Below are 26,061 nucleotides of genomic sequence, written 5' to 3'. Positions count from 1 at the left end.
GTTTAAGAAGAATTAATTAATTTCAGGAGTCCAAGGATTATGGAATAGGTAAAGGTAGGTCAACGTGGTCTCTGCTATTTCTGTGGGTAAGTACTTAATTCAGAGCAAGAAAATCCTGCTTCATGGCAAGTCAAGTCCTCAATGCCCATGGATTAACATGGGGAAAAAATGTTTCTGCTCCTGATTCCTCCTGACCTCCGCTTGAAAGTGTATAATTTATGCATCAACCAAGAAAATAATTAGTTTATAATGCTCCTTATATATGAATAACCAGCCAACGGTCTCTATCTGGGCTCATACATGAAGAATGGGTGAGAAACGCAAACATGAGCAAGCTCTTTCCAAGAGAAAAGGAACAATTGCAAGGGGTCGTGAATAGAAAAATGCTATTCTTGTGATTTTCCCCAGCGATTTGTTCCAATAGTGCAGTTGATATTAATAATTTCTTACCTGTAGATTAGACAATTGTTTCCATGCTCCTGGATAGATGGAGTTCAGTTTTAGTTTGTTATTACTCAAGAAGAGCTCCTTCAGTTTTGTCATTCCTGAGAGTGAGCCATCAAGAATTGAATTGATTTCATTTTCCTTTAGCCTCAATACCTGCAAATTCTTTGGCAGACCACTGGGCACTACATTTAGATTATTTCCAGAGAAATCCAAGGATTCAAGCAGTCTCGTTTTCCGGAATGCTTCTGGGTGGATTTTGGGACTCGTTAGTTTATTGTAACTCAGATTGAGCTCTGTCAAAAAATATGTGTGAGCGAAATCATTTCTGGAAATTTCTGAGATCTGATTATGGAGAAGCATTAAAGTCTTCACCCGTCGTGGTAAACCACTTGGGATTCTTTCGAGCATATTATTGTAGAGGTGAAAGGTATGGAGTTTCTTAAGCCCTTTGAATGCAAGTTGGTGAATTGCTTTCGCCTTTATCTTGTTGTTATGAAGTAAGAGGTATTCAAGGTTTTTTATTTGCGTCAGCCAGTTACCAGGTATTGATTTGATAGCGTTTTTCTCCAAGTGTAAGAGAATAATATTCCGAGGTAACCCACTTGGTATTTGAGTCAGATTGTTACTTGACAAGTCCAGGTATTCCAAGCTTGACAGTTTCCTTAATTCAAGAAGAACAGGAGAACAGGGGTTATGTTCAATTAAGAAATAATTTACATTTTTCTAAATATGCTATAGCAGCCTGACCATTAGTGTAATGCCTACTCTCAACAGAATGACTTGAAGTTTGAATTAATTGTAAAATGAAAAGTTATTTAATGCTGCATACTATCCACTTTAGGTGAGTTCCACCCATTCTTTACTGGCCTTGAATATGGAATGTCTCAAGAAATACAGAGTTTGGACGAAGAATAACTGGGATAGTTTTAGATGATTTGTGATTAAAGAATGTTCCATAGTGAGGAACAAGGAGCCTAGTGGTAATTGCACTGAACTATTAATTCAGAGATTTACTGCCAGTATTCTAACTCACATCAGGTCCAGTTCACCCATCACCCCGTTCTTGATGAACCTAGCTCCTGGTATGGCAATGCCTTGATTTTAAAATTCTCATCCATGTTTTCAAATTCCTCCATGGACTCTCCCCTCCCCAGCATCTCTGTAACTTCCTCCAGCCCTACTATCTTTCAAAATCTCTGTGCTTCTCCAATCCTGGCATCTTGGCCTTTTCATTGCTTTACCATTAGTATTTGCTTAGACCCTAAGCTGTGGAATTTCCTCCCTAAACTTCTCTGCTTCTTTCCTTCGTAATGACACTCCTTAAAACCTACCTCTTTGGCAAGGCTTTTAGTCACCTATCCTTATATCTCCTTATGCAGTTCAGTGTCAAATTTTGTTTGATATTGATTCTGTGAAACTCCTTGGGATGTTTTACTAGGTTAAAGGTGATATATAAATGCAATTTGTTGTTGGGAGTTCAAATCCCACCATAACAAGTTGTGAATTGAATTCAATAAATCTATTATTTTTTTGGCTGGCACCAGGAAAAATGATCATGTAAGCTGCCCAAGAACACATTGTAAAAAAACAGCTGCTGCACAGCCTTCCCTCCCTGGGACCTGGGTCGAAATCAATATCTCTTTACCTTCTATGTGAAATAAGTTAGCCATTCTCAACTTGGTTCAGTAACTGAGTGAATCTAGAATATAAAACAATAACCTTATTCAGACATTCCATAAAATTAGGTAGTATGTAATAAATGGAATGTTTCACACTGGTGTTCAAAAGGAATTATACATTTGGAGTTAACACATCAGTTGAGGCAGAATAATGCTTTTATTTAAGGCTGGTTATGTCTGACCTGGATTTGTTAGAACTGAAAGTGGAAGTCTGCAAAGAAATATATACATCAGCATAAGGAATGTACAGAAAATCCTTTGTGGAGGATGCAGGGTGGAAATATTGTTACAATTATGAGGTTTATAAAATTGTTAATTTAAAGACACAGTTCCAAAAAGTAAGATAAAACAGAGGGGGTCATGTGACCCATTCTGAAGTCTGCTTGACAACAGGCCTGAGATGATTAAAGATCAAAGGGAGGCTCAGATTGTGTTACTGGAGTAATGGTGTAAGGTGTTCATAGCTGAAGACAATGGCAGCAGTCTCTGAGTTCACAATAAATTGACTGAATCTCTCAAGGTCCTGGAAAGGTGTTGAAAGTACTGGGTTGAAACAGTTGTGCTGTAAACTGTCCATTTAAATGAAAGAGAGTTGGGGTCATGAATAGCTAATCAGTATTTCTGACAGCATCTGCGGAGAGGGATACAGTTGACATTTCGAGTCCGTATGACCCTTCATCAGAACTAATACATATAGAAATGAAATATAAGCTGGTAGAAGGGGGTGGGATAGGAGAGCTTGATAGAGAGCCAGTGATAGGTGGAGGCCAAGAAGAGACTGCCAAAGATGTCATAGACAAAAGGACAAAGGGGTGTTGATGGTGGTGATATTATCTAAAAGATGTGCTAATGGGGACATTAAGAGAAGCAAGCTAGTGGCAGATGGCCCTAGTGCAGGTGGGGTGGGAAGAAGGGATCAAAATGGGCCAAAAGGTGGAGATAAAACAATAGATCAAAATAAATTTAAAAATAGGAGGGAAAAGAAAAAAATATAGTGTAAAAAAAATAAAAATTATAAATTATTGGAAAAAGGGGGATCGGAAAGGGGGTGGGGATGGAGGAGAGAGTTCATGATCTGAAATTGTTGAACTTAATATTAAGACTGGAAGGCTGCAAAGTGCCTAGTCAGAAGATGAGGTGCTGTTCCTCTAGTTTGCGTTGAGCTTCACTGAAACATTGCAGCAGGCCAAGGACGGACATGTGGGCATGAGAGCAGGGTGGTGTGTTGAAATGGCAAGCGACAGGGAGGTCTGGGTCATGCTTGTGGACAGACCGAAGGTGTTCCGCAAAGCAGTCACCCAGTCTGTGTTTGGTCTCTCCAATGTAGAGGAGGCCACATTGGGAGCAGCGAATGCAGTAGACTAAATTGAGGGAAGTGCAAGTGAAGCGCTGCTTCACTTGAAAGGAGTATTTGGGCCCTTGGACGGTGAGGAGGGGGAAGTAAAGGGGCAGGTGTATAGCCCTTTGTCCTTTTGTCTATGACATCTTTGGCAGTCTCTTCTTGGCCTCCACCTATCACTGGCCCTCTATCAAGGTCTCCTGTCCGACCCCTTTCTACCAGCTTATATTTCATCTCATTTCTATATGTCTTAGTTCTGATGAATGGTCATACGGACTCGAAACGTCAACTGTATCCCTCTCTGCAGATGCTGTCAGACCTGCTGAGTTTTTCCAGGTATTTTTGTTTTTGTTCTAGATTTTCAGCATCCGCAGTATTTTGCTTTTACTATAATCAGTATTTTTACCTGGATGCAAGGCTAACGTGTTTCCTGTTGCCATGAGATAGAGTACAGAGGGAGCCATTTGTGAGATCAGGTTTCCCCACAAATCAATGAATTTCACACTCATACAGCAGTTTTTGTGTGGTCAGCAGAGAGAAGAGGCTGCTTAGCATTGCGAACTACCACAGTCAGACATGGGAGGAACATTGTGTCTTGTTGAAGAGATGCACTGCACAACCATCTAAGGATTCAGGGACATTCGTCCTGGCATGGCTAGAGGGGAAGAAACATTAGGACAGGCTTCACTGCTGGTGATTAAGAAAACTCTCCCAAAACTAAGGGAAATGCCTGGAGACAGTCACTTGAAGTTACTACTTGTCAAAACAAGAACCCAGTAGAAGCTGAGAGCAACTGTGGATGTTTGCTATATGGACTGTAATTCCTTAGAGAGTGATATGTGTGTTAAGTAGAAAGAGGAATGTACCTTTCTGTAATTTAAAACATAAGTTATCTAAAAAAGTAGTGTTTAGTTAATAGTGTTTTAGTCAATTGTTATAATAAAACTCTTAAAATGTGAAATCTTGTCATGTCATCCTTTACAGCTATTCAATGGATATTCGAATTTCTTTTTAAAAATTATTGGTCACAAGGATTGTAACCTTTTTTGTATATTTTTAAAGCTATAAAGAACACAAATTTCCAATTAAAATGCTTTTTATTCTGCTCTATGTCTTCTCAACATCTTTATCATGCAAGATCCTTACCAAAATGTTTCGTTGTCTATTCCATCATTGGTTATGTAATTGTTGTGAAGATACAGTTCTCGCAGGTTAGAAAGATTATCAAAAGCTCCTTTAGGAATCTTTTCAAGTTTATTGTTCTGCCAACATTTGAATATAAAGAGAGTGCAATGAAGTAAAGTTATTACTTTGAACTTGAAATAATAGCTACTGTCTTTTTTAAAAAGATTTTCACATACTTTTAAATGTAATCTGAATAATTCCTTCGGCAAATTCTTGGGAACATACTTCAAGAAATTACTTGACATGATTAATATTCCAACACCATCAGATCCATTAAACATGTGATCAGGTAATCCTGCATCCGTAAGCTTATTGTTATGGAGATAGATAGACCTATTAAGATAGGGAGAAATAACAGACAATAATTTTAAAAAAGACAACATTATCAAATGCAATCAACAATTGCAAAATCAAAAAAGATAGTTATCATGAAAGCCCTCAAAAAGGAAATATGCTAAAATTAATATTTAAGAAATATACTTACATTACTTCTCAAATATACTTAATTAGAAAGTCCAGCTTGTACCAAATACAGTATTTTTCCACACCAAATGTAATTGTTTTTCTTTCATACATTGTATACTCTGGTTAGATTAACATCCAGAGGGTTGATTTAATTTCTGTAGGTTTTTGGTTCATTGATAAAACTGATATATCAATGTTAAAAGACAGGCCTGGATTTTCCGGCCCGTCCGTGGGATGCGGCGGCCCAGCCAAAAGTCCATTGACTTTCGGTGGGACCAGACGATCTCAGCGGTGGGTGGGGCCAGAAAATCCCACCCTATCTCTATGGCCTAAGATTCTGTGAATGGATGTAGAGGCAACTAAGAAGAAATAACTTGCATTTATGTAGCACATCTTCTGAACATCCCAAAGTTCTTCATGCCAATCAATTATTTTTGAGGTGTTGTTGTTTTGGAGCCAAACATGGCAGCTAATTGTATTTTACTGTTGAAGTAGTTGTAATGTTAATTAGTTTATTGACCTTGGGTCTAATATTCCTCGCTCTTATTTTTTTCCAATTTACTTCCTCCTCTCCTGAAGGCACTAGCTAATAGCTCCATGGATCCCATCCATCCTTTAACTGATCTTTATCCTACATTAGCCTGGAGAATGTATATTGTCAGGCTAATTGACTGTAAGGCCATGAGAAACACATTGAAGCCTGTCCTTACCTAACATCCACATACATACACTTCCTAGGTGTCAGTGAATAATGGTTCAGAATAGGACCAGGAGGTACTGAGGCTGACTGCAATGATTCACTCTTAGCTCAGCTGAGATTAGTTATTCAACTCAGGCCAGGGATTAATGTTGGGGTACCCCTGGCCTGAGCTGAGAAAGTAGACTCAGCTAGGGTAATAGTGAACCATCGCAGTTGGTCTCAGTATTTCCTGATTCTATTCTAAATCATTATTCTGTGGCACTTAGAAAGTGTATACATCTGCATCAAGGTGAGCATGTGCAGGTCAATACCACAAAACTGCTAATTTTTGTATCATTTACAGATTATCATTTGTATTTTGTACTTTTACATTATTTTGGATTCGTAACAACAATTCGAACTTACTCTCAGTTTAACATGAGTAACAAAGATCTCCTCAGTTCTAAGATAAGTTAAACTATTGTGTGGAAATATAATTAAAATAAACATCCTTTCTAGACTAAATCATGGTTTTACCAGCTGTACTTCTTGGCTTAGAATGCACAAAAAATTGTTTTATTCCAAGGAAATTTCTAAATTTTAAGCTTTTTAAATAAAACAACATTTCTATTTTAAATGAATAATATAATATTACTAAATAATGAGATGTTGCCCTGATGGGTTGATTTACTGTATGACTATGGTAACACGCCCAACCTAATCTGTTCCATGTTTTTGTTCCTTCCACTGTCCCTGACTCATCATGTGGTTGAGGCTGAAAGGTCACAAATGCGACCCTTCTCTCTTCCAAAACCGATCAGAAGCAGCTGCCAGCAGGCTCGAGTACTGACCTCTAACCTTACAGGGAAGCATAAGAACTCCACTAAGCACCTCCCCAAAGAATAGTTAAGCTTGAGAACTTTTAGAAAAAAGAGAATCTAATCTACTACACCCTCCTATCAAACCTTTAACGATGCTTCAACATAGGCACAGGGACCTTTCTTGTCTGTAATCTGAAAATGATCAATGATTTTGGTGGGTACGTTCATATGACATTTCTCTGTCCTCCATTATAATGCATGTCTTAACCTCTGTACTTTAAATAAGTGGATGGTACAGCTACATGATAGAAGAATGTAATACAGTATGTTCAGTGTTTATTCATTTATTTTGTAATCGGCATTTCCCGGTTCGAGTCAGTTAAAGGGCAACATTTGTGACAACTGTTTCATAAGATAGCCCTAGACTGAGAGTTCTCTCATGTTTTGCCTCTGATAGAGTAGATAATTTTTGCAAAATTGTAAGACCCTTGAAGAATATTGGTATACCTGACCTTCTGCTTGACATAATGGTTACCGGTGGCCTGGCCAATAGCATCTGCTGTTAAACCATGGATCAGTTAGCTGATAGCACACTCACCTCTCAGAAGGATATGGGTTCATGTTCCACTCCAAAACTTGAGCACAAAAATCATGGAGTGTCAGTGTCTTATCCAAAAGACATTGTCAGAGGCAGTGTCTTTTGGATAAGACATTATAACAAGGCCAGGCCTGCCCCCTTGGGTGGACATAAAAGATCTTACGACATTTTTTGAGGAAGAATAGGAGATATATCCTAGCCAATATCTATTCCTCAATCAACAAAAACAGGGTGTTTAGTCATTACATTGCTTTTCGTGGGGGTCTTGCTGTGCACAAATTGGCAACTGTGTTTCCTACAATGCAAGCAAAAAAGTAATTTATTGGTTGTGAAGGGCTTTGGGACATTGTGTGGTTGTAAAAGGCATTATATAAATGCAAGTCTTTCTTTTTTTAATTGGACAGTAAGTGCAATGAATCGTCACAGCACATTGGTGAATTGCACAGTGAAAAAGCTCTTTGAAAAATGGACAATGTCACAGAGCACAATCTTCCAAATACCACTAAACATTCCTTTGTACATGATAGGGTCACTAGTTGTCCATTTTCACTGGGAATAGAATTATGGAATGCAATCTCTAAAACAATTTTAAAAATCTAGAATTCCATGCAATAAACATGGAATTTGACTTATTCAGTCTTGTAAATCAACAACTCTGATGATAATCATTCTGAAAAGGAAATCGCCTGGATTTTTTTGGGTTTCATACAGGTCTTGTGACATGATGGTCATTTGGTACTACAGGACTTGAATATTGCTGGAAAGAGAGACATGTTGCTGAAGCTTTTCATCTTGTACTCATCTCAAAAATTATCTCAATAATTTGAACAACAGATTAAGCAAGCTGTTTCATGGTGCTACTATGCCATGGTTACACGAGTGGTATTTTCCACTAACAGGATTCTGCTATCAGTCCAAAAGACATTTAACCTACCACACCATTGAGCAACATTGTGTATGAATTTCAGTGCTGGTGTGAAGCCAGGTATTCAGGTTGTATGTGCAAACAATTGGCTGACTGAATCAAACAACATTTTCCTACGGTCGTTCGTAGTAGGCAGAGTACAGACTGTACTCAACCAGCCCACACTTGCAAAACCCAAAACAAAACATCTACTGTTAGATGTGATTCCACGATTGAGCAGCACTTGCTAGATAATCCTGAGTGTGCTCATAGTTACACTAACAACCAACTTAAGACATTTAGTCAAGCTTGTAACGTAGCTAATTTACACTTGCTAGAAGTGACATACACTCATATGCAGGGACCCGTTCTCTGCAAACACAAGAAATATGTTTAAGCCTTGCACCTTTTTGAATTGCCTGGGTGCTTGGGGAACCTATAGTTCCCTGTTGCTTTCTCCATGGCAACACCTTGACCAGTCAGAGATTTGATTTGTCAACCAATTTTCCTATAGTATATAAGTATAATATATAGTATGTGATCATTTGAAATTTGGCAATCTTGTGTTTGTCCTGATTAGTGCAAGACAAAAGCTTCAGCAACATATGTCTCTCCTTTGGAAATATTAAAATAATGGCAAAATTGAGAAAGTTAATGGTATTTATAAATGACTTGGCATCTTAAAGTCTTTGTACCTTAGCCACAAAATAAAAGAGGCAAGTGCTTTGTATATCATATATTGAAGTGCTGTCTGCAAATCCCCTGATATAATTTCAGCCTTTTGGCTCAGCTTCCCAAAATGGCTCAGTGGCGAAAGCACCATCTGGTGTAACATTGAGCTGTACAAACCAGAAGTATCCTTGCTGAATTAGTTGGTCTTCGCCAGGGCAGCAGGGGGGACAGTGAATTGGCTAAAGGGCTAACGGAATCAAAATATAAGGTCACCCAGGTCTCCAGATCACAGGCTAATGGCTTCTGCTAAAAGGTGTACTAAAGTGAACAAGGTTGAGCTCAGCTCTGACAGTCTCCAAGGTCAAATACTCTGCTGGTGCTCTCTACAAGAATTCCCACTTCAGCAAGGACTGATGACACTGGTGGTACCCCAGCACAAGCCTGTAACTCTGGGAACAAAGTGGGGAAAACTGGGGGAAAATGCTTTTTGCCTTGGATGATGGTAATAGGGCTCTTTGGACCAATCAGCTTTAATATACTCTGATTTGTTTCTATGATATAAATACATAGTAGTTCACATGACAAATCATACCTTAGATTTGGCTTCTGCCCAAAAGTGAGGGGATAGATCTTTGTAAGGTAATTTGCTGCAACGTCAGCACTAACCAAGGTTTTCGGCAAGTATTTTGGAGCAACTGTAAGCTGAAAAATATACAATAGCCAATCAGTAGATCACTGTCCTGTCTGGTTAAATTAAAGGAATCAGTCAAACTCAACTCTGAGTCATTCACTAATACAAAAGTAAATTACTGCAGATGCTGGAAATCTGAAATAAAAACAAAAAGTACTACAAAAACTCAGCAGGCCAGGCAGCATCTGTGGAGAGAAATAGAGTTAACGTTTCAGGTCGAGTGATCTTTATAGAGCTGATGAAAGGTCACATGACCTGAAACATTGACTCTGTTTCTCTTCACAGATTCTGCTCGACTGCTGAGATTTTTTTTGAGGTGTTTTGGGCATCTGATAAGGATGCCCCCTGGTGGGCTCCTGCTGGAGCTGTACCGGGCACAGCCCACTGGGCAGAGGCCTTGAGGCCGACCCAGGACACACTGGAGGGATTACAACTCTCAGCTGGCCTGGGAATGCCTGGGAATCCCCCAGGAGGAGCTAGAATCTGTGGTTGACGAAAAAGAAGCCTGGTCGGCCCTGCTCAGCTTACTGCCACTGCAAACCTCACCAGGAGAACCGATGTGAAAATGGATGGACACTGAGATTTTCCAGCATTTTTTGTTTTTATTTCTGGGTCATACACCACTGAAACAAACATGTGTCTTGACTACTGGCCAACTGTGTAGGTCAGGCAGTTACCATGCAAACAATTTAGCAATGGATCATTGTGATGCAACAATTGCTTACTTTGCTTGTGAAAACAGAGTTCTAATTTTAAGGTATTTGTTTTGCAAATTGAACTAAGATATCTATTAAAAATCATTATAGCACCACCTACTAAACCAGTTTCTCCATTTCTCCAATTCTGAAATCAGCCATTTTGAAAGTTCTTGTGTGAAATTACAAATATGGGGCAACTTTACCATAGCCAATAGGAACTGGGTTAAGACTACTCAAGCATATTTCATATTGGGCTATTCGAGCCCAATAAAACACTTTTAGTATATTACTCTGGACTGATTTAAACCAAGGCCTAGAAGTGAAAGCAAAAATTTCAAACTTAGTGTCTATTTTGTGATTCTTGAACTAAAAAGTTTAAATTGACCTGGGTAACAATTTATTTGTTTTTGATCAACAAATAATTACCTCCAAACAATGAATACAGTTGTCAAGAGGTTCTCAAAGCTGGAGGGGGGTGCAATCAGAAGCACCAAAAATGACCAGGAGCATTCTATCCTTCTGATGGTCGGATTTGCTCTATTTATTGAATTACCAGATCCATGGTAAAAGATCACATATTTTCTGGTAGTTTTACCTGTAGTATTGCTGTAAGCTACTAAATTATGCATGTTTGGAGTGGTTATAAATAAATACACGACGGATGAAGTTAATTATGATCCAGATCCAGCAGCAGAAATAATGGTGAGGGGGAAGCAGCAGGACTTATTACGACCCTCATTGAGAACAATTAATATCCAGTCAGCCTCCAGGTTCGCACAGGCATAGAGGGCCAGTTCAGGTGCCTAGAGGTGGCTTCTTGGTGGCAGGCTGGGGAGCCAGGGCTCCTAGAGGCCCTTGCTGCCTGGGAACAGAAGCAGCCACAGGATGCCCTGTAGAGGGGTTTCCCTAATGGCTGACAGGCAGGCAGGCAAAAAGGCCAAGCGGCCTTTGCATTTTTTTGGAAACCTCATCCACGGGCGGGATGAGGTTTCCAAAGGCAAATAATAATAAAGCAAAAGTTTTAAAATTTAATTAATAACATGTCCCTGCTCATGTGACAGAGTCAGATGAGGGGACATGTTTCATTACATTTTTATTTCTTCTATTAATTTTTTAATATCTCTTCATCTCCCTGCCTCAGGGAGATTATGCAGCGCTCACTTGCGCGCATGCGCGAAGTTTGCACTCGGCCTGCTCATACTCCCTGCCCCACCTGCCACACAGCATTGCCACTCACTTTTCATGCTGGGCGGGCCTTAATTGGCCTGCCAGTGTGAAATCGCAGTGCGGTGCCAATCGCAGGCAGTGGTCATCTTCCCGATCACCCCTGCCCAGCCCCGCCGAGCACCCCCACCAAGGGAAAAATTCTGCTCATGGAAACAGTCCCCATCCCTGTTTCCCAACCCAGCAGAAAAATCCAGCCCCGTGTCTCAGTAAAGTTTCTTTAATTTGATTGGTTAAGGAAATACTTTGTTTTTTGCAATGTTCACACGGACACTTGATCCCCTGTACAGGATACTCTGCTGTTTTGACTCTTTAATAATTCAAGCTCCAGTGTGAAGACTGTGTACAAGTGTAAGTGTAATGAATGGTTGGCGCCATTTGTTTGCCACTGACTGCAAAATCCAGGCCATTGTTATTTGCAAGGAGCTAAGCTTGGGTTGTCTTTATTTATATTGGTGCAAATTCATGCTGGTAGTATCACAAGTAAAACTATCTTTAAATATTTATATTTGTGCAAGACATCGGGAAACTGTATGTATAAAAATGGTAGGGTCATTGGTGCTTGCAACACTAAAGAACTGTTACATTTGTAGTGACATTACAAACGGATCATTGCAATTTCATATCTATGATTTGAGCAGCTGTTCCTTCCTTGCTCTGAGCACTAATAGCAGAGGTGCGAAGACATGGTTCTTTATACTTAAATATAATACATATAGTTATTACATGTCATAAATAAATATCCACTTTTTAATTTGATATTAAAATATGTTAACCAATGCGATGTTAGTGATATATAGTTCATCAAAGTTGTTCTTGAACCAATATTCTCCAAATTCAATTCTCCAACTCCAATTCGTGCTCCGCCTGCTCATACTCCCTGCCCCACCTGCCACACAGGCAGCGCTCAGCGCTGCCGCTCGCTTTTCATGCTGGGCAGGCCATAATTGGCCTGCCAGCAGGAAATTGCAGTGCAGTGCTAATCACAGGCGGTGGTCATCTTCCCGATCACCCCTGCCCAGCCCCGCCAAGCACCCCCACCAAGGGTCCAATAGTCTTACTTTGGCCATAAGAAAATGGAATATTTAAATAAGGGCCAACAGATTCTTAAATAGATTGACAAAAATATTTGGAGGAACAGGAAAGGCTCCCGGTGGTGCTGGAGGTTGTAAAGCTACAAATCTACAATCCATTTCTCAGTAGCCTTCCAAAATGCTGCATCATCTTTTAGCTCCATCAGTACAATCTTCAACATGCAGTAACACCTTTCACCTTTACCAAGGTTATTATTTAAAGCATTAGGCAGCAGCTATGTAACAGAACCATAACAACATCTAAGTATATAATCTGAATCCAATTCACAAGTATAGCAGCAGCAAATTATTTCCCACAAGCTTGTGGTCACTTTGGCTTCCTCATCCTCACTCAATCTTCATTCATATGCACACAATTGCATAGCACTCTATAAACACTTCTTATAGAAACCATTATTTGGCTTTGCAACACTTAAAAATGCCCAAGCACCATGTTTTCTGCATCAAGTATTGTCAAGTATTGGCTGCAACTTGGTGCTTTACAAAGATGTTCTAGTCATTTTTTACCCTCTAACTAAACACAAACATTAAAACTGTGTTTTTAATTAAGTAATCATTCGCCCTCAGTGTCCTTTTTCATTGTCCATATAGGTTGATTTTGCAACACATCTTTTCCTTAGGGTGGGATTTTCCACACCGACCTCTGCTTGGATCTTCCGGTCCCGCTGCAAATCAATGGACTTCTGGTTGGGGCGCCACCTTGCCCATGGCAGGTCCCACCTATGACGGCGCTGGAAAATCCCGGCCTTAGTATTTGTAAGTAACTGCAGCTTTCACTGAACTACAAAGGTCCAGATTTTTGTCCTCGAGATGGGTAGCTGGAGACAGAACATTTCCCAACACAGCAGACTTGCTTCAGTAAAAGTGTTTCTTCAGACCCAATTTTCATTCTGGGGAGCAGGTGCAGGGTGGAGTCAGGCCCGTAGCCCATGGATGTAGGTCAGAGGCAGTCACAGGATGGCCCAAGTGTTGAGGCGGGCTGATTAAAAGGCCCACATCAATTCCCTGGGGCTTGGTCTCAGTTATTTGTTTATATTTTAAGTCCTCTAGCCTTCACACCTCACACTCCTTTTCACCCTCACCCACTCCCCATGCCACATATATGCAAACTCATGTCCCCAGCCCCCAATGGCACCCCCATACTCTCCATGCCAACTCATGGCACTTCCATGCCCATTCACCCATTATACATTCTGTACAGAACCAATGGACCCTATAGTAATAAAGGCATGTGTGGAACTGCTTTTAAAAAATCACCCACTCAAAATTTTCTTTAAAAAAAAAAACTGCTGTTGCTATGTTACAGACAGGAGAGGGGCCAATTTGTAAAGCGCTGATTTCTCCCCTCACTACCCATCTGTAAACATAAAGGTGTTTTTTGATTTTTGATTTTGCCCCTTTACAACTGGTGGCGTATTTTCCCCAAACCCTCAGTTTTGGAGTGATCCAATCCTCTAACAATAACCACACAGCAAATTCGAGAGAGAAGGTAGGATCAGAAGGTTAGTTTACTTTACACACACTCAAAATACGAGGAGGGGGTGTCGTTAAGTAACCCTGGTATATTCACACAATAACAGAGGGATAAGGGAAAGAAAGAGGTACAGGGCAAAGACCACAGACAAAATAAGAATTATTGTTTCACATGAGTCCAGAGCCCAGAATCAAAGGTCCAAGGGTGTATTCCTTCAGAGAGTAAGCCAGCTGAAGCTGGTACGGGGTGATCCACTTTTCCAGTAGCGCTGACTTCCACAATGGGAGAAGCATGTAGAGTTGAAACAGTCTTGCAGTAGGCATGGGTACAGTGGTTCAGACATTCCAGTATAGAACAATCTAGATGAGAGCCATGAAATTTAAACCTGGACAGAGATCTGGTTCTGCTGCTGTTTTGGTTGACGGAAGATGACAGACTGCCTTTCAGGTTCTAGCAGCTTTGGGAGTGGGGGTGGGGGGAGTCATGTGAAATAACTCTCACTTTTTCCCCTTGGTTTGGACAAAGGATATACGTTCCTAATCTGGATTCTTGTGAAGGTTAACATTTCACCCAATTATAAGATTAACAGAGATTTCAGGGTCCCTTTGACCATGGAGACATATTGGCCAGAATTTTTCCATCGATGAGTTGGAGGCGGGGCCTACTTGCCGATGCGAAAATGACGCAGGATGATGTTGGGGGGAACCCCCAACGTCATCCCGCTCCATTTAAATATTCAGGAAGGTGGGGGGACAGCGAAATCAACTGTCTGCCCGCCGACCTGTCAATGGCCAATTGAGGCCATTGACAGGATAATTAAGCCAATTAAAGGCCCTGCCCGTCCAACCTTAAGGCTGGCGGGCAGGCTAGGAGCCCCAGTTGTCTTCTGAAAAAGATGAAACCTCATCCACTGGCGAGATGAGGTTTCATGTCTGTTTTATAAAACTTTAATAAACTTTATGCGCTATTTATTAACATGTCCCATCTTGTGTGACATTATCACATGAGGGGGGCATGTTAATAATTTTTTTATTTTTCTATTTTTTAAGATTATAACACTTTCAGCGCTCTCCCTGAGACAGCACTTAATCTCAGGGAGATGTGCACTCTTTTGCGCGCATGAGTGAAAGAGCACACTTTGACAGTTGGGGAATCCCTCCCCCCCGCACAGGAAGTGCATAGCGCTTCCCGTTGGGTGGCCCTCTGGGCGGGCCTTAATTAACCTGCCCACTCAAAGTGGCGGTGATCGGCTGCCCACCCTCCGCCAAGCCGGTGGGGCCCGCCCACCCATCAAGGGCAAAATTCTACCCATTGTCTCCATTGGCCAGAGCTCTGCCTTAGAAATGTAAAGGGTCTTTGTGCATTTCCTTGGTTTCTGCAGTCACAGGGAGCATTGACGCCTCTTTAGAGATAATGAGGTCCCTGCTGTTTTCTCAAGGCGAGAAATTCATTTTGTGTGAGTCGTAACTAGCCAGGCTTCAGTCAGTGTAAAGCCTTTGTCCATTTAAAAAATAATTATTATATAAAGCAGCCAGGATGATATACATATTTTCCTTCATGTCTTCTGGGTATGAAAGCTACAGCCCTATAAAAGTGTCAATTAACCAGACCTTTAAAGTATGAATAACAGAAGTTATAACAACTTGGCACCTCTTTATCAGTACAATTAACATTGAGCCATTAACAAAAGAGATTAGAGAAAAACAGTTCATTATGACCTCATAAGCTATCAATCAGGCAAAATTTTCCTTTCTCCCAATTGTGTCAACAAAGTAAAATCTTTTATGGGAGTCTGGTCTCTCAGTCAAGCATGCATAATGAGGCTTGGCTGAGGACCCAAGCTTCCTTAAAAGATATTATGTTGTTGACACAGCTGGGGAGAAGGGAAAACTTTGCCTGATTGCCAGTTTTATGATGCTATAATAAGTTATATTTTTCTGTGATGTCTTTTGTCATTGGTTCAATGTTTATTTGCACAAGATAAAGAGGTGTCAAGTGCTTATAGCTTTTGTATTGGTATTTTAAAAGTCTGGTTGATTGGCACTTTTATAGGGTTGTAGCAACAGCAGTTTATTCAAAGAAAATTATGGATGGATGTTTTTAAGCAATTCCACACGTACCATTGTTACTACATGGTTAATTGATTCGGTACAGAACATATGCTGGGTGAATTGGCATGGAAGTGCCATGAGTTGGCATGGAGGGTATGGGGGCCATGGGTAGTGGGAGGGAGCGTGGGTTGGCATGGAGGGTCCATGAGGGTATGGGTAAGATCTTTTGACATTACCTTTCAAAAGGTTCCCGAATCCAGGCTATGGTTCCTGACTCCTCTGAAGGGCATAAGTCATGGAGAAGCTGGCCCGACTCCATGGAAGTTGCAGAGAGCTAGGAAATTTCAACCCTGCAAAGGAACTGGCCAGGTTGGGAGTGCAGGTCGCGAGCTCTCTACCCACACCTTTATCCCATGCCATTGAAAATTGGGGGTGCTGGGAATGGGGGTGGGAATCCCATAATCAGGTCCGATCCGTCATTTTTAAATCCCCCTCGTCTCCAATCCAAAACAGTCGAGGGCAAGAAAATCTGGACCAAAGAGTCTGAAAAAAATTGTCTATATAAAACTGAAATATCTACAAAAGATGCAAATTTAAAATTCTTGTTGGCTTATGCTGCATTGGTATAATCACAATGTGGAAGTATTTCTAAATGGCATCAAATATATAGCAGAGATGCACTGAGTGAACAGTGAATTTGGAAAAGTATTCCTGATAATCCAACCACAGGAGAACCCTCTGGAAAAGTTATAAATGAATCATTTTATGGTCAAGACATTGTGGAATATTTTCTATACTCCTTGGTCACCTGCCATGTGTTCTGTTTATGCCATGAAACTGAAGCTCTTTCAACATTTTGAAACAATTATAATTTCCAGTAGTTCTTGTTCAATGTTTTTCCCTTCCCCTTGCAGTTTCACTGAGCCATAAAAGCTCTCTGGACAGTGTGGAGAACAAATCCCAGAGGTTACAGCTGGTAGATAGGGGGTGTGTGTGTAAGCGGTGGCAAGGGATGTCTAATTTCCCATCCCTACTGCTGTGGGGATGCATGGTTACCACATGACATCACCATGCGACAGAACAGTTGAGATCAGGTGTTCAGTATGTGGAGGACCACAAGGTTGAACCCATGTCCCACCACTGTGGCACTGCGCCAATGTGCCACCTTGAAATCACTTCTGATCTTTGTTTTACCAGCGAATCCTTTTCAAGTAAGTGGAATGATGTTGGCAAAATCAAGTGAATAAACTCATTCACTATAGTGTGCAGCAATTTTAGACCCCAAATAGTCCCACCTGCTGGTTTATTTAATTCTGTTTGCTGAAAGCTGTTTTACAGTGGCTCATGAGATCATTTTATGGCATAAATAGAGGCCATTCAAGGGTAATCCATAAATACAGAATTTGTGAGTGAGTGGAACTAAATAATTCAGCTGTAGTGCAAGGCCAAGTGAGTTGGGTAAAAGAGATTTGTATTTATATACCACCTTGTCACATTACTCAGGATCTTCTCATATATAATTTAAATGGCTGTTATGTAGGGAAACACAGTAGCCATTGTACACCAAATACACCAAGATCGCACAAGAATCAATGAAAAGATAGATCAAGTAGTCCATGCTTTGAGGTACTGGTCAAGGGAGGAATAGGACAGTGGAAGAACTTTCTGCCCTTCTTTGAACTGTCCCAGAAGATCTTTCATGTCCACCCGGAGCACTGGAATGGGAATGGGAAGACAGCATCTCAGTTTAACGTCTCATCCAAAGACAATCTGCTTACCAGCAGAATAAGATCCATATTTATTAGCTTGTCATTGAGTATTTTATTTGTAATGTAAAAATTAATTTAGATATAATATAAGAACATTTACATTTTACTATTGTACCGACTATACTTAATCTGAATTATTATAAGCACAGATGGCCCTTTAATACCTCCCATGTCTTTACGTGATGTAGCTTTCACCTCTGTTGAAGATTTTGTCCATTTTATCTTGAAAAACCTGTTAGTGAGGATTAAAGTTAGAAATTATGGGCAGATACAGCCCTGATAACTATATGCATTCTCTTTTGTTTGGTGACAGCATGTATTTTTCTCCCTTTTGCTCTGGTCTCCTCAGACCACAACACCAACCGTGGCATCTGGCCAACCTACATCCAAATCCATTTCAATAGTGTTATACACAACCTGACAGGAAGGATATAGTGATCATTCTGCTGCTGATATCTCCTCCCTGGGTAGAAGCCTCTGGCATCTACTCAACAATCCCACAACAATGTAACTGAGATCAGAGGTGTGGGTGAATTATAGGTGGAGACCAATGTGCCAACACTCCATACTCCATCATATTAATTAAAATTGTTCTGGAAATGAGTGGAGGAGTATTTCATGCAGTTGAAAATACAAATTAGCTCATTTTAATTTTATAAATTATTTAAAACTATCAATGCAAAATTAATGTTGAACAAATTGATGAGTAATATATCTGATTAACATTTTTTAACATTCATATTAATAGAAATATGGCAAAGAATTAAAGAAATACAACTTATATTCTCTCTGTCATTTTATATTCTGAAAAGTAGCTGTGCTGAGTTCTGGATGGTGCAGAGATAATATTAAATGATAACATTTGATAAATTTTACAGTTCTTCAAAAATGGCAGATATCAATGATTTAGAACTCAACTCTTTCTACTTTTGTGCCACCACCAAGCACTCCCAGTCCAGGCACTACAGATTTAGAAAATGCAAGGCAAAATTCTTAAACAGGATGAGATTGTTATTTTAAAGCCATATAGTGCGAAATTATGGACAGTTTCATGCAGTGGTCGTGCAGTCCTTTGAACTTGGTTGTGACACTTCCAAATTCATTTCTTTCAGGGCATTCATAGCCAACAGATAGAAGAGGATTTTGTCCATGGGCTAGATTTACTTCTGATGCAAAGGACAATGTTATAATTTACTTTTGTTTGGCTTGTAATTTAGATATATCATATTCAGATAATCTCATGAAACTGTCTGAAATAATTAAAATCTTTTACCTTATTGTTCGCCAGGTATAAATACAACAAGTTCTCAAGAGAACAAAATGCATCATCTGGAAGCCCTTTAAAAAGTCAAACAATGGAAAATTCAATCATCAGCCTTCAACATTAACATTGCTTAATCCATAACATTGGATAATTTAATTTGGAAACAGTAAATTTCTATTTTATTGTATTATTTCCTTTTCTTAATTCAATTTTACGAACAATTCAGGTTTTTGCGTGAAATAAACTATTAAGAGTAGACAGTAATACTAAACATCCTTTTATTCAGTGATCTTAGAAGGCTTTCTCAGTAGGGTGGTTCCAAATACAAGTCTAATATTTGGTATCTGAAAATGAAGAATAATGAGCAGGCATGGATTTTAACCATATGCAGATTCCAAAAGTAGGGGAAATTTTGCAAGAGAAGGAATTAAACATCTTCAGATCTTCAAAAGAAAATCAGGAGATGGTGTGAGGAGAACTGATTTCAACACAGTGAAAATACAGGGAGCAACAGCATGGCAAATGGAATATTTGGATGCAATAGAATCATTTATTACAAAAATGTGATCATGTTGCTTATCATTGGGATGAAAATGAGACTCAGTTATTCTATTCTTATCCCTTTTGTGTACAAATAGATATTGCTACTTTAGTCATAATAAAATGCTGCACACTAATATTGCAATGTCATTAGATAAAGTTCCCAACTGCTCTGCATTGATGGAATCATCATCATGATTTCTGCTATAGTAAAGGACACAATCATCTGTTCTGACATGTTTGCCTCAAGACTGTAATGCCATGGCTAAAATAATAAAAACCAATGGGTGGAATTTTCTGCTCCTGTTGGTGGCAGGCGTGTTAGTGGTGTGAGTGGACAATGTGGCAAGAAAACCAAAAATCGGTTTTAAGCCGTTGTTAAACAAGTTTGCGATAGTTCGCATCACCCAATGCACGTTGGGAACCTAATTTCAATACTTTAGCATCTTATTATAGGCCCTGCTCGCCAGAATCATCCCCCCACCCTGGATCATCCAGGCACATGGGCGTGTTTCACAACAGAACATAAGCGATGTGCACCTCGCAAGCTGCACTTCGCTTGGGACTTCAAGATTTGTTTGCCGACCTGGCTTCGGGCAGCACCCACGGTCATCAGTACCAGGCTTCGCAGGCAGAACCACATCACTTTTAGGGGGGGCTCAAGGGCAGGTCTCTGCTTACCAGACCAGCCATAAGGCAGGGGTGGCTTTTCAGCAGCTGCAGGGCTAAGGCTTGCTTGGGTAAGGGGGAGAAGTGGCCTCAGGCAAGAGAAGAGGCTGCAGGGTGAGGGCTGTACTGGGGAAAGCGGGTATCCCAGGGTGTGTGGGCAGGCACAAGTTGATCTGTGCAAGTGGCCTCAAGATGGTGAGGGCTGAGGAGGCGGTATCCAGAGGAGATGAGGCCAGGTGGAGATGTGAAGGTGTATGTGAGAGAGTGAGGGTAATGTCCCTTGAGCTGGCAGTGAGTGAGATGCCAGTGAATGTGTGATGGCCTTGTGAGTGTGTGAGTTTAGAGTGATGAGATGGTTGCCTTACCCTGGCGGCACAGATGAAATTATTCATCCTCGTTCTGCACTGGATGGCCAACCTCTTCTGTGCAGCATTGGCACTGACCATCACTGCCACCGCCACCCAATCCGGAGTGGTGAGATTGCTGGACCTTTTGCGGCCAGGGTGGGTGACATCACGGGGCGCCTCCAAAAGGCATTCCAGTGATGGGTCACTGAACTCTTCTTGGCTTTCAGGGCCATGTCTTCACTGGAGCAGTCCTGGGCTGCAAGCATTGAGAATTGTGTGTGCGGCTGCAGTTTAGATATAGTGCCCGGAGTGAGGAAATGGTGAAATAACAGTGTGGTGGGCAATTCAGAGGCTGCCCACCAGCAAGACAGCATGTTTCCTGTGGCTGCACAATCGATGAGGTGAGACAATAGAGCACGAAAACCTGCCATTGTGGCCGGCACCTAAAGCATCTTTTTTCACACCCGCTGCTGCACTTAGTGCAATTCTGGGATGATTAATCCACTTTTTATTGAACTGTGCCATTATAAGCAGATGTCAAGTGGAAAGGAGGGAAACTGGAGGGGCTCAGCAACAATGGTGTGTTTTGGGTAGTTTGGAAGAATGACATACAGAAGAATGGGGAGAAAGCATGGAAAAGGTTGTCTACTAGTCACCACAGCCATGTTACTGGGCTTTTTGGGGATATCTAAAGAGGGGAAAGGTAAATAACGTAATTGTTAAAAATTTTACATCTCCAATTGATATTCTCTTGGGTTCAGTGTCACTGGCCACTCTCATGAATGGACTCCACATGTCCTATAATCAGGAGCTAATCTCACCATCGCCTGATAGCATGAACCAAGGTCATTATATTAACATCCCTTATTATGTGTACTGGATACTGCATATTTCTCCTACTTCTCTGGGAGGTAGACTGATTATTTCCTTGTGAGATAAGACCAATTGCAAACCTACAAACTGCTTCATTTTAAATGTAATATATGAACAAGTAGAATGAAGTTTGAAGTGAATCTCATTCTATTTATAACGCCTCATTAACTGTGAAGGAACAAGTACATCACCCTATCACTGTTAATGCAATATATTTACTTTACTGACTAGCACTAAGCTCAACATGGAATTCTTTCAGCTTTCCCCTGAACTGTAAAGAAAGCCTGTTTTCAAATCTAAACTTATTTCAGACTGCCTTCTTTTCCATTTAGAAGAGAAACCTAAAATTTAACCTCTGATTCCCCCTTTAACTCTCTGTGTTAAGGATTAGATTACTGCGTTGCCAATGGAAACCACCTTAAATCAGGAACCTGCCCCCTGCTATGGCACCTATGTGGCTTGGTCAACAATGTGCTCAGTGAAGGGCAGTCATTGTAACATTATAAGTATGAATGTCCATAAAATATACCAACAAATTCCATTATCTCAAAACTGATAGGGTATGCAAGAAACGCAATATAAACATTCTGTCTGGCTCCTGCTAACAGGCTTAATAAACATTACTTGATGCTTATGTTTTATGGGACGTTAACCTATTGTAGTCTAACAGCTCAGTATAAATTAACCTGTAATTCTTCCTAGGCAAAATAAATCTCAAACTATAAAAAACAATGCACACAAAATTAGACATGGTGTGAACTGACAAGAATTTGAACATGATAAAGTGCTAACCTTGTGGCCTTGTATTTGTGCAGGACCTTCAAAGAGGAACTTTAATTTAAGGGTAAGTACCCTAAGTGATGTGGTTTATCCTGACATCAATCCTTTAGCGTAGAGTGGGAATTATTTAACATTCAGAGGTTAATAACAAATTAATAACTTAAATGGCTCCATTTCCATATCATGAGAAAAAAAACAGAATTTAGTTTTTAAAAATATATTTTTAGGGTCCAGTTTACATTTGACAAACATCCATTTAAAAAAATAGACTGCGCAGGTGGATAGGTGGTAACCCTAAATGGAACTGGAGCTACAGGAGGAGATATTGGTTTTTGGAGGTAATGCAAAACAGGCCATTGGAAAAGAATGTTGGGCAGAATGTAAAATGAGTTGTCGACTTATTGTTGCTTATTGTGTGCTATCATCCAAGTCCAGTCATACCCCCAAGAGTTCATTCATAACCTGAACATATCATTTCAAGGATAGATAAAAGGAATTAAAAACTTGTGGTAAATTTTAGGTGGAGCGGGCTACTAAAATTTTATGACTGTCTTGAACTGTCAGTGTTCAAAATTTACGTGTCAGTCTCCCTTGTAACCATGACAATACTAATAAGAATAGAAGCCAGATATCTGAAATCAGTGAAAAGGAGAATTTGGCTGGTTGTGAGAAAGGAACACAGACCCTCCAGCAATCTGGAGAGCAGATATATCCTGTTTGTGGTGCCAGTTCGAAAAGATAATATGTGCATTAACTCTGTTTGGTGTTTTAATTCTCACTTATAGAAAAGCTTGTCGCTTTATAACCTCCAATCTTTCTGTATCAAGCTTTCCTCCAGCTTCTTATGGGGAGAATTTTCACATCGGCGTGCAGGGGCAGGCCTGACACACCGACGTGTAAAATGATGCGCGGTGACATTGGGCATGCATCTCGACGTCACCGCGTGTCATTCAGATCTTTTGCTCGGTGAACGTGCGCTGGAGGCGGCTGCATGCCTGCCAAACTGTCAAAGGCCTGTTAAGGCCATTAATAAACCAATTAAACTAATTCTCAACACTGCCCGTCCAACCTTAAGGTTATCGGGCAGGCGAAGAGCCCAAGCGGCCCTTGTGTTTTTCATGAAACCTCATCCACGGGCGGGAGGAGGTTTCCTGAAGGTTTTATTAAATAAATAAATAAATTTTACACAATTCATAAACATGTCCCAGCTCATGTGACTGTGTCATTTTCATGTTTCTTTACTTTATCAAAATTACTAGGGCAATTAATCCTTTCTTGTTCCTCCTAAGTTCCAAATATGTTATCCTATATGTTCAACCTCTTTCTAATATCTTCACTGTGTTACTTGTCATATCATCTCCTAGTCTAACTCATTTATCTCCAGTAATTTAAAAATGTGGGCCCCTTATCTCCTTTACTGTCCTATTCCTTCTACAATTTACAGACTTTTAGCACCAAAAAATTGGCAACATCTGACCACTGCTTATTTTCTCTCTAATTCTTTTCAACTTTGGTTGTGCCTTAGACAATTAACCTTGGCTCTTTTCTCAACACTATAAAGACAGAAAGTAATAGGATGTGAATGAAAAAATATTTTCTGTTCCTTTCTGATATTGATTATAAGACTATGGGTTAATTGGCACAATGTGAGCTTCTGTGTTTCACGTGTGTCACTTGTACCATCAGCCACTGACGTCTATTCAACACCTAGGCCTGAATCTTGTGTTCCAGGGCTGGCATGTAAATTGCATAAAAAAGATATCGGGCGTGCATCCCGACGTCATCATGCACATGTGCAACGTTGAGGTTGGCGGGCGCGCACGGGAGTTGGAGCAGCGCCCGCTGACAATTAAAGGGCCAATTAAGGTCATTAAAAAGCCCATTGACAGTGATTTTACGTTGCCCATGTGATTTTTAGCTTGTTGCACTGGCAAAACAGGTGGGCGGAATTCACGTGTTAATCATTTCCGCATCCACGGGTGAGGGAAAAGGCCCCCCGGAGCAGCAGCACTTTCTCTGTCATTGCCAGTTCTTTGCTGCGTGGGTACAGAGAGTTGTCCCAGAGTTTCTTGGTATCTTGTTTGATTGTCAAGCCTGCCTTTCAGCATCTCAGGTCCTCATCTTCCCTGGAAGGTTCCCCTGAGTATTGCAGCACCGTGCTCCTTCATTTTCAAGGCACTGCTCCTCTGCATTCCATCTAATGGGGATAGTGTATTCCACTGGTGGAACTTCCTGTGAAGAGGAAGAGAGGGGCAGGAGGGAGAGGAGACCAGGTGGGTGTGGGCAGTGTCCCAGGGACAGACCTTTAAGAGGAGAGGCACGGGTTCAACGGGTACAGGGCCAGCAGGGAGGCCAAGGCAGGAGGGCAGAGTGAAGGTGCCACTACCCAGTGGCTGGAGCATTCAGGCAGCGCTCCAACTACCTCCAGATGTCCAACGTCCAGTGCCGCAGAAGACTCCGCCTCTCCAGGGACAGGCACAGTGACAGCAATAAGTCACATGATAGGTCCAGAACCTGCAACTGCGTGGGCAGATACCCATGCCGGTGGCTTTGAAGGTCACAGTGGCCCTCAAATTCTGTGCCTCTGGTTCTTTTCAGGGCTCAGTGGGGGATCTGTGCGGCGTTTTCCAATCAGCTGCACACAGTTGCATCAGACTTGGGGCTGATGCTATCTTTAGACACGTCCGCACGTTCATCCACTTCTGGACAGATGAGGCGAGCCAGGTGGAGACAGCACAAGGCTTTGCTGTGATGACTAGGTTCCCACGTGTCCTGGGTGTAATAGATTGCACTCACATCAAGGCACCAGCAGGTGAGCCTGGGGCTTTCATAAACTGAAGGTGGTTCCACTCAATGAATGTTCAGATCATTTGTGACCACAGGACACAGATTCTCCAAGTTTGTGCCCGTTACCCTGGGAGCTCACGTGATGCTTACGTCTTGAGGTACTCACAAATACCAAGGCTGCAGTGGATGGACGGATCCTGGGTGACAAGGGCTATCGCTTGAAGAGGTGACTGATGACCACACTCTGTTACCCAAGAACTGAGGCCAAGGAGAGATACAACAGTAGTCATGCCTCCACAAGTGCAGTGGTGGAGGGGACCATCATGCTGCTGAAGATGCATTTCAGATGCCTGGACCAGTCAGGGGGAGCATTGCAGTGTCCTCCAGAGTGTGTCTCCCTCATAGTACTTGCATGCTACACCTTTCACAACTTGGCTTTGTCAAGGGGGACCCACGGAGGCTGAGAAAAGGGAGGCAGCTCCACAGCCCATGGAGGATGACTCAAGTGATGTCTCAGAGGAAGAGCTTGGGGAGATGCAGGGTGAGGACCTCAAAGTAGAGGAACCTTCATGGAGACAGGGACACCAGGGATGCTTTGATCCAGCGAACCTTCTACTAGGCATCCAAGGCATCGAAGCCTCGTCAAGCCAATGGCTCCTTTGCTAACAGTCAATAAATGAGAACCCAACAAATTACACCAGCACCACACAATGCCATACTTTTACAAGCCTGTTCTGCATCTGGCACCTATTCATACCATCCAGCCAACTCAGCCCATTTAAGTCAAATAAATGTTTATGTTACTTCATATGAACAAACATAGAACAAACCAATTGTCCATCCCTAACACAAGCATCAAAGTAATTAATGCAAAAAATGTCACCTGTGACACACCCCTGTTGTGCTCAAGGTGCCTTCAACTTTCGTCTGCGGGTGCTGCATCTTGGTGTGTTAACTGGCCACCCAGCGTAAGATCGCGTTCACAGCGCGAACTCGGCCAGGAGTGGGTTT

General features: G+C 41.2%; 1 protein-coding gene across 3 annotated transcripts in view; it reads right to left on the bottom strand.

Annotated features, from left to right (window-relative positions):
* Positions 1-26,061, bottom strand: part of podn (podocan) — a 60,623-nt gene that overhangs the window by 12,610 nt on the left and 21,952 nt on the right. For all 3 annotated transcript variants that reach the window (XM_078561223.1, XM_078561221.1, XM_078561222.1), the window contains 5 exons: positions 19,064-19,128; positions 9,382-9,491; positions 4,827-4,983; positions 4,612-4,727; positions 451-1,108 (listed from right to left, as the gene is read on the bottom strand). In XM_078561223.1, the coding sequence (XP_078417349.1) occupies positions 451-1,108; positions 4,612-4,727; positions 4,827-4,983; positions 9,382-9,491; positions 19,064-19,128 (1,106 nt within the window). The remainder of the gene's footprint in view (positions 1-450; positions 1,109-4,611; positions 4,728-4,826; positions 4,984-9,381; positions 9,492-19,063; positions 19,129-26,061) is intronic.

Source organism: Cetorhinus maximus, chromosome 17 (assembly GCF_964194155.1).
Source record: "Cetorhinus maximus chromosome 17, sCetMax3.hap1.1, whole genome shotgun sequence".
NCBI lineage: Eukaryota > Metazoa > Chordata > Chondrichthyes > Lamniformes > Cetorhinidae > Cetorhinus > Cetorhinus maximus.
The sequence above is the reverse complement of the archived record's forward strand: the minus strand, read 5'-3'. Positions and strand labels throughout refer to the sequence as shown.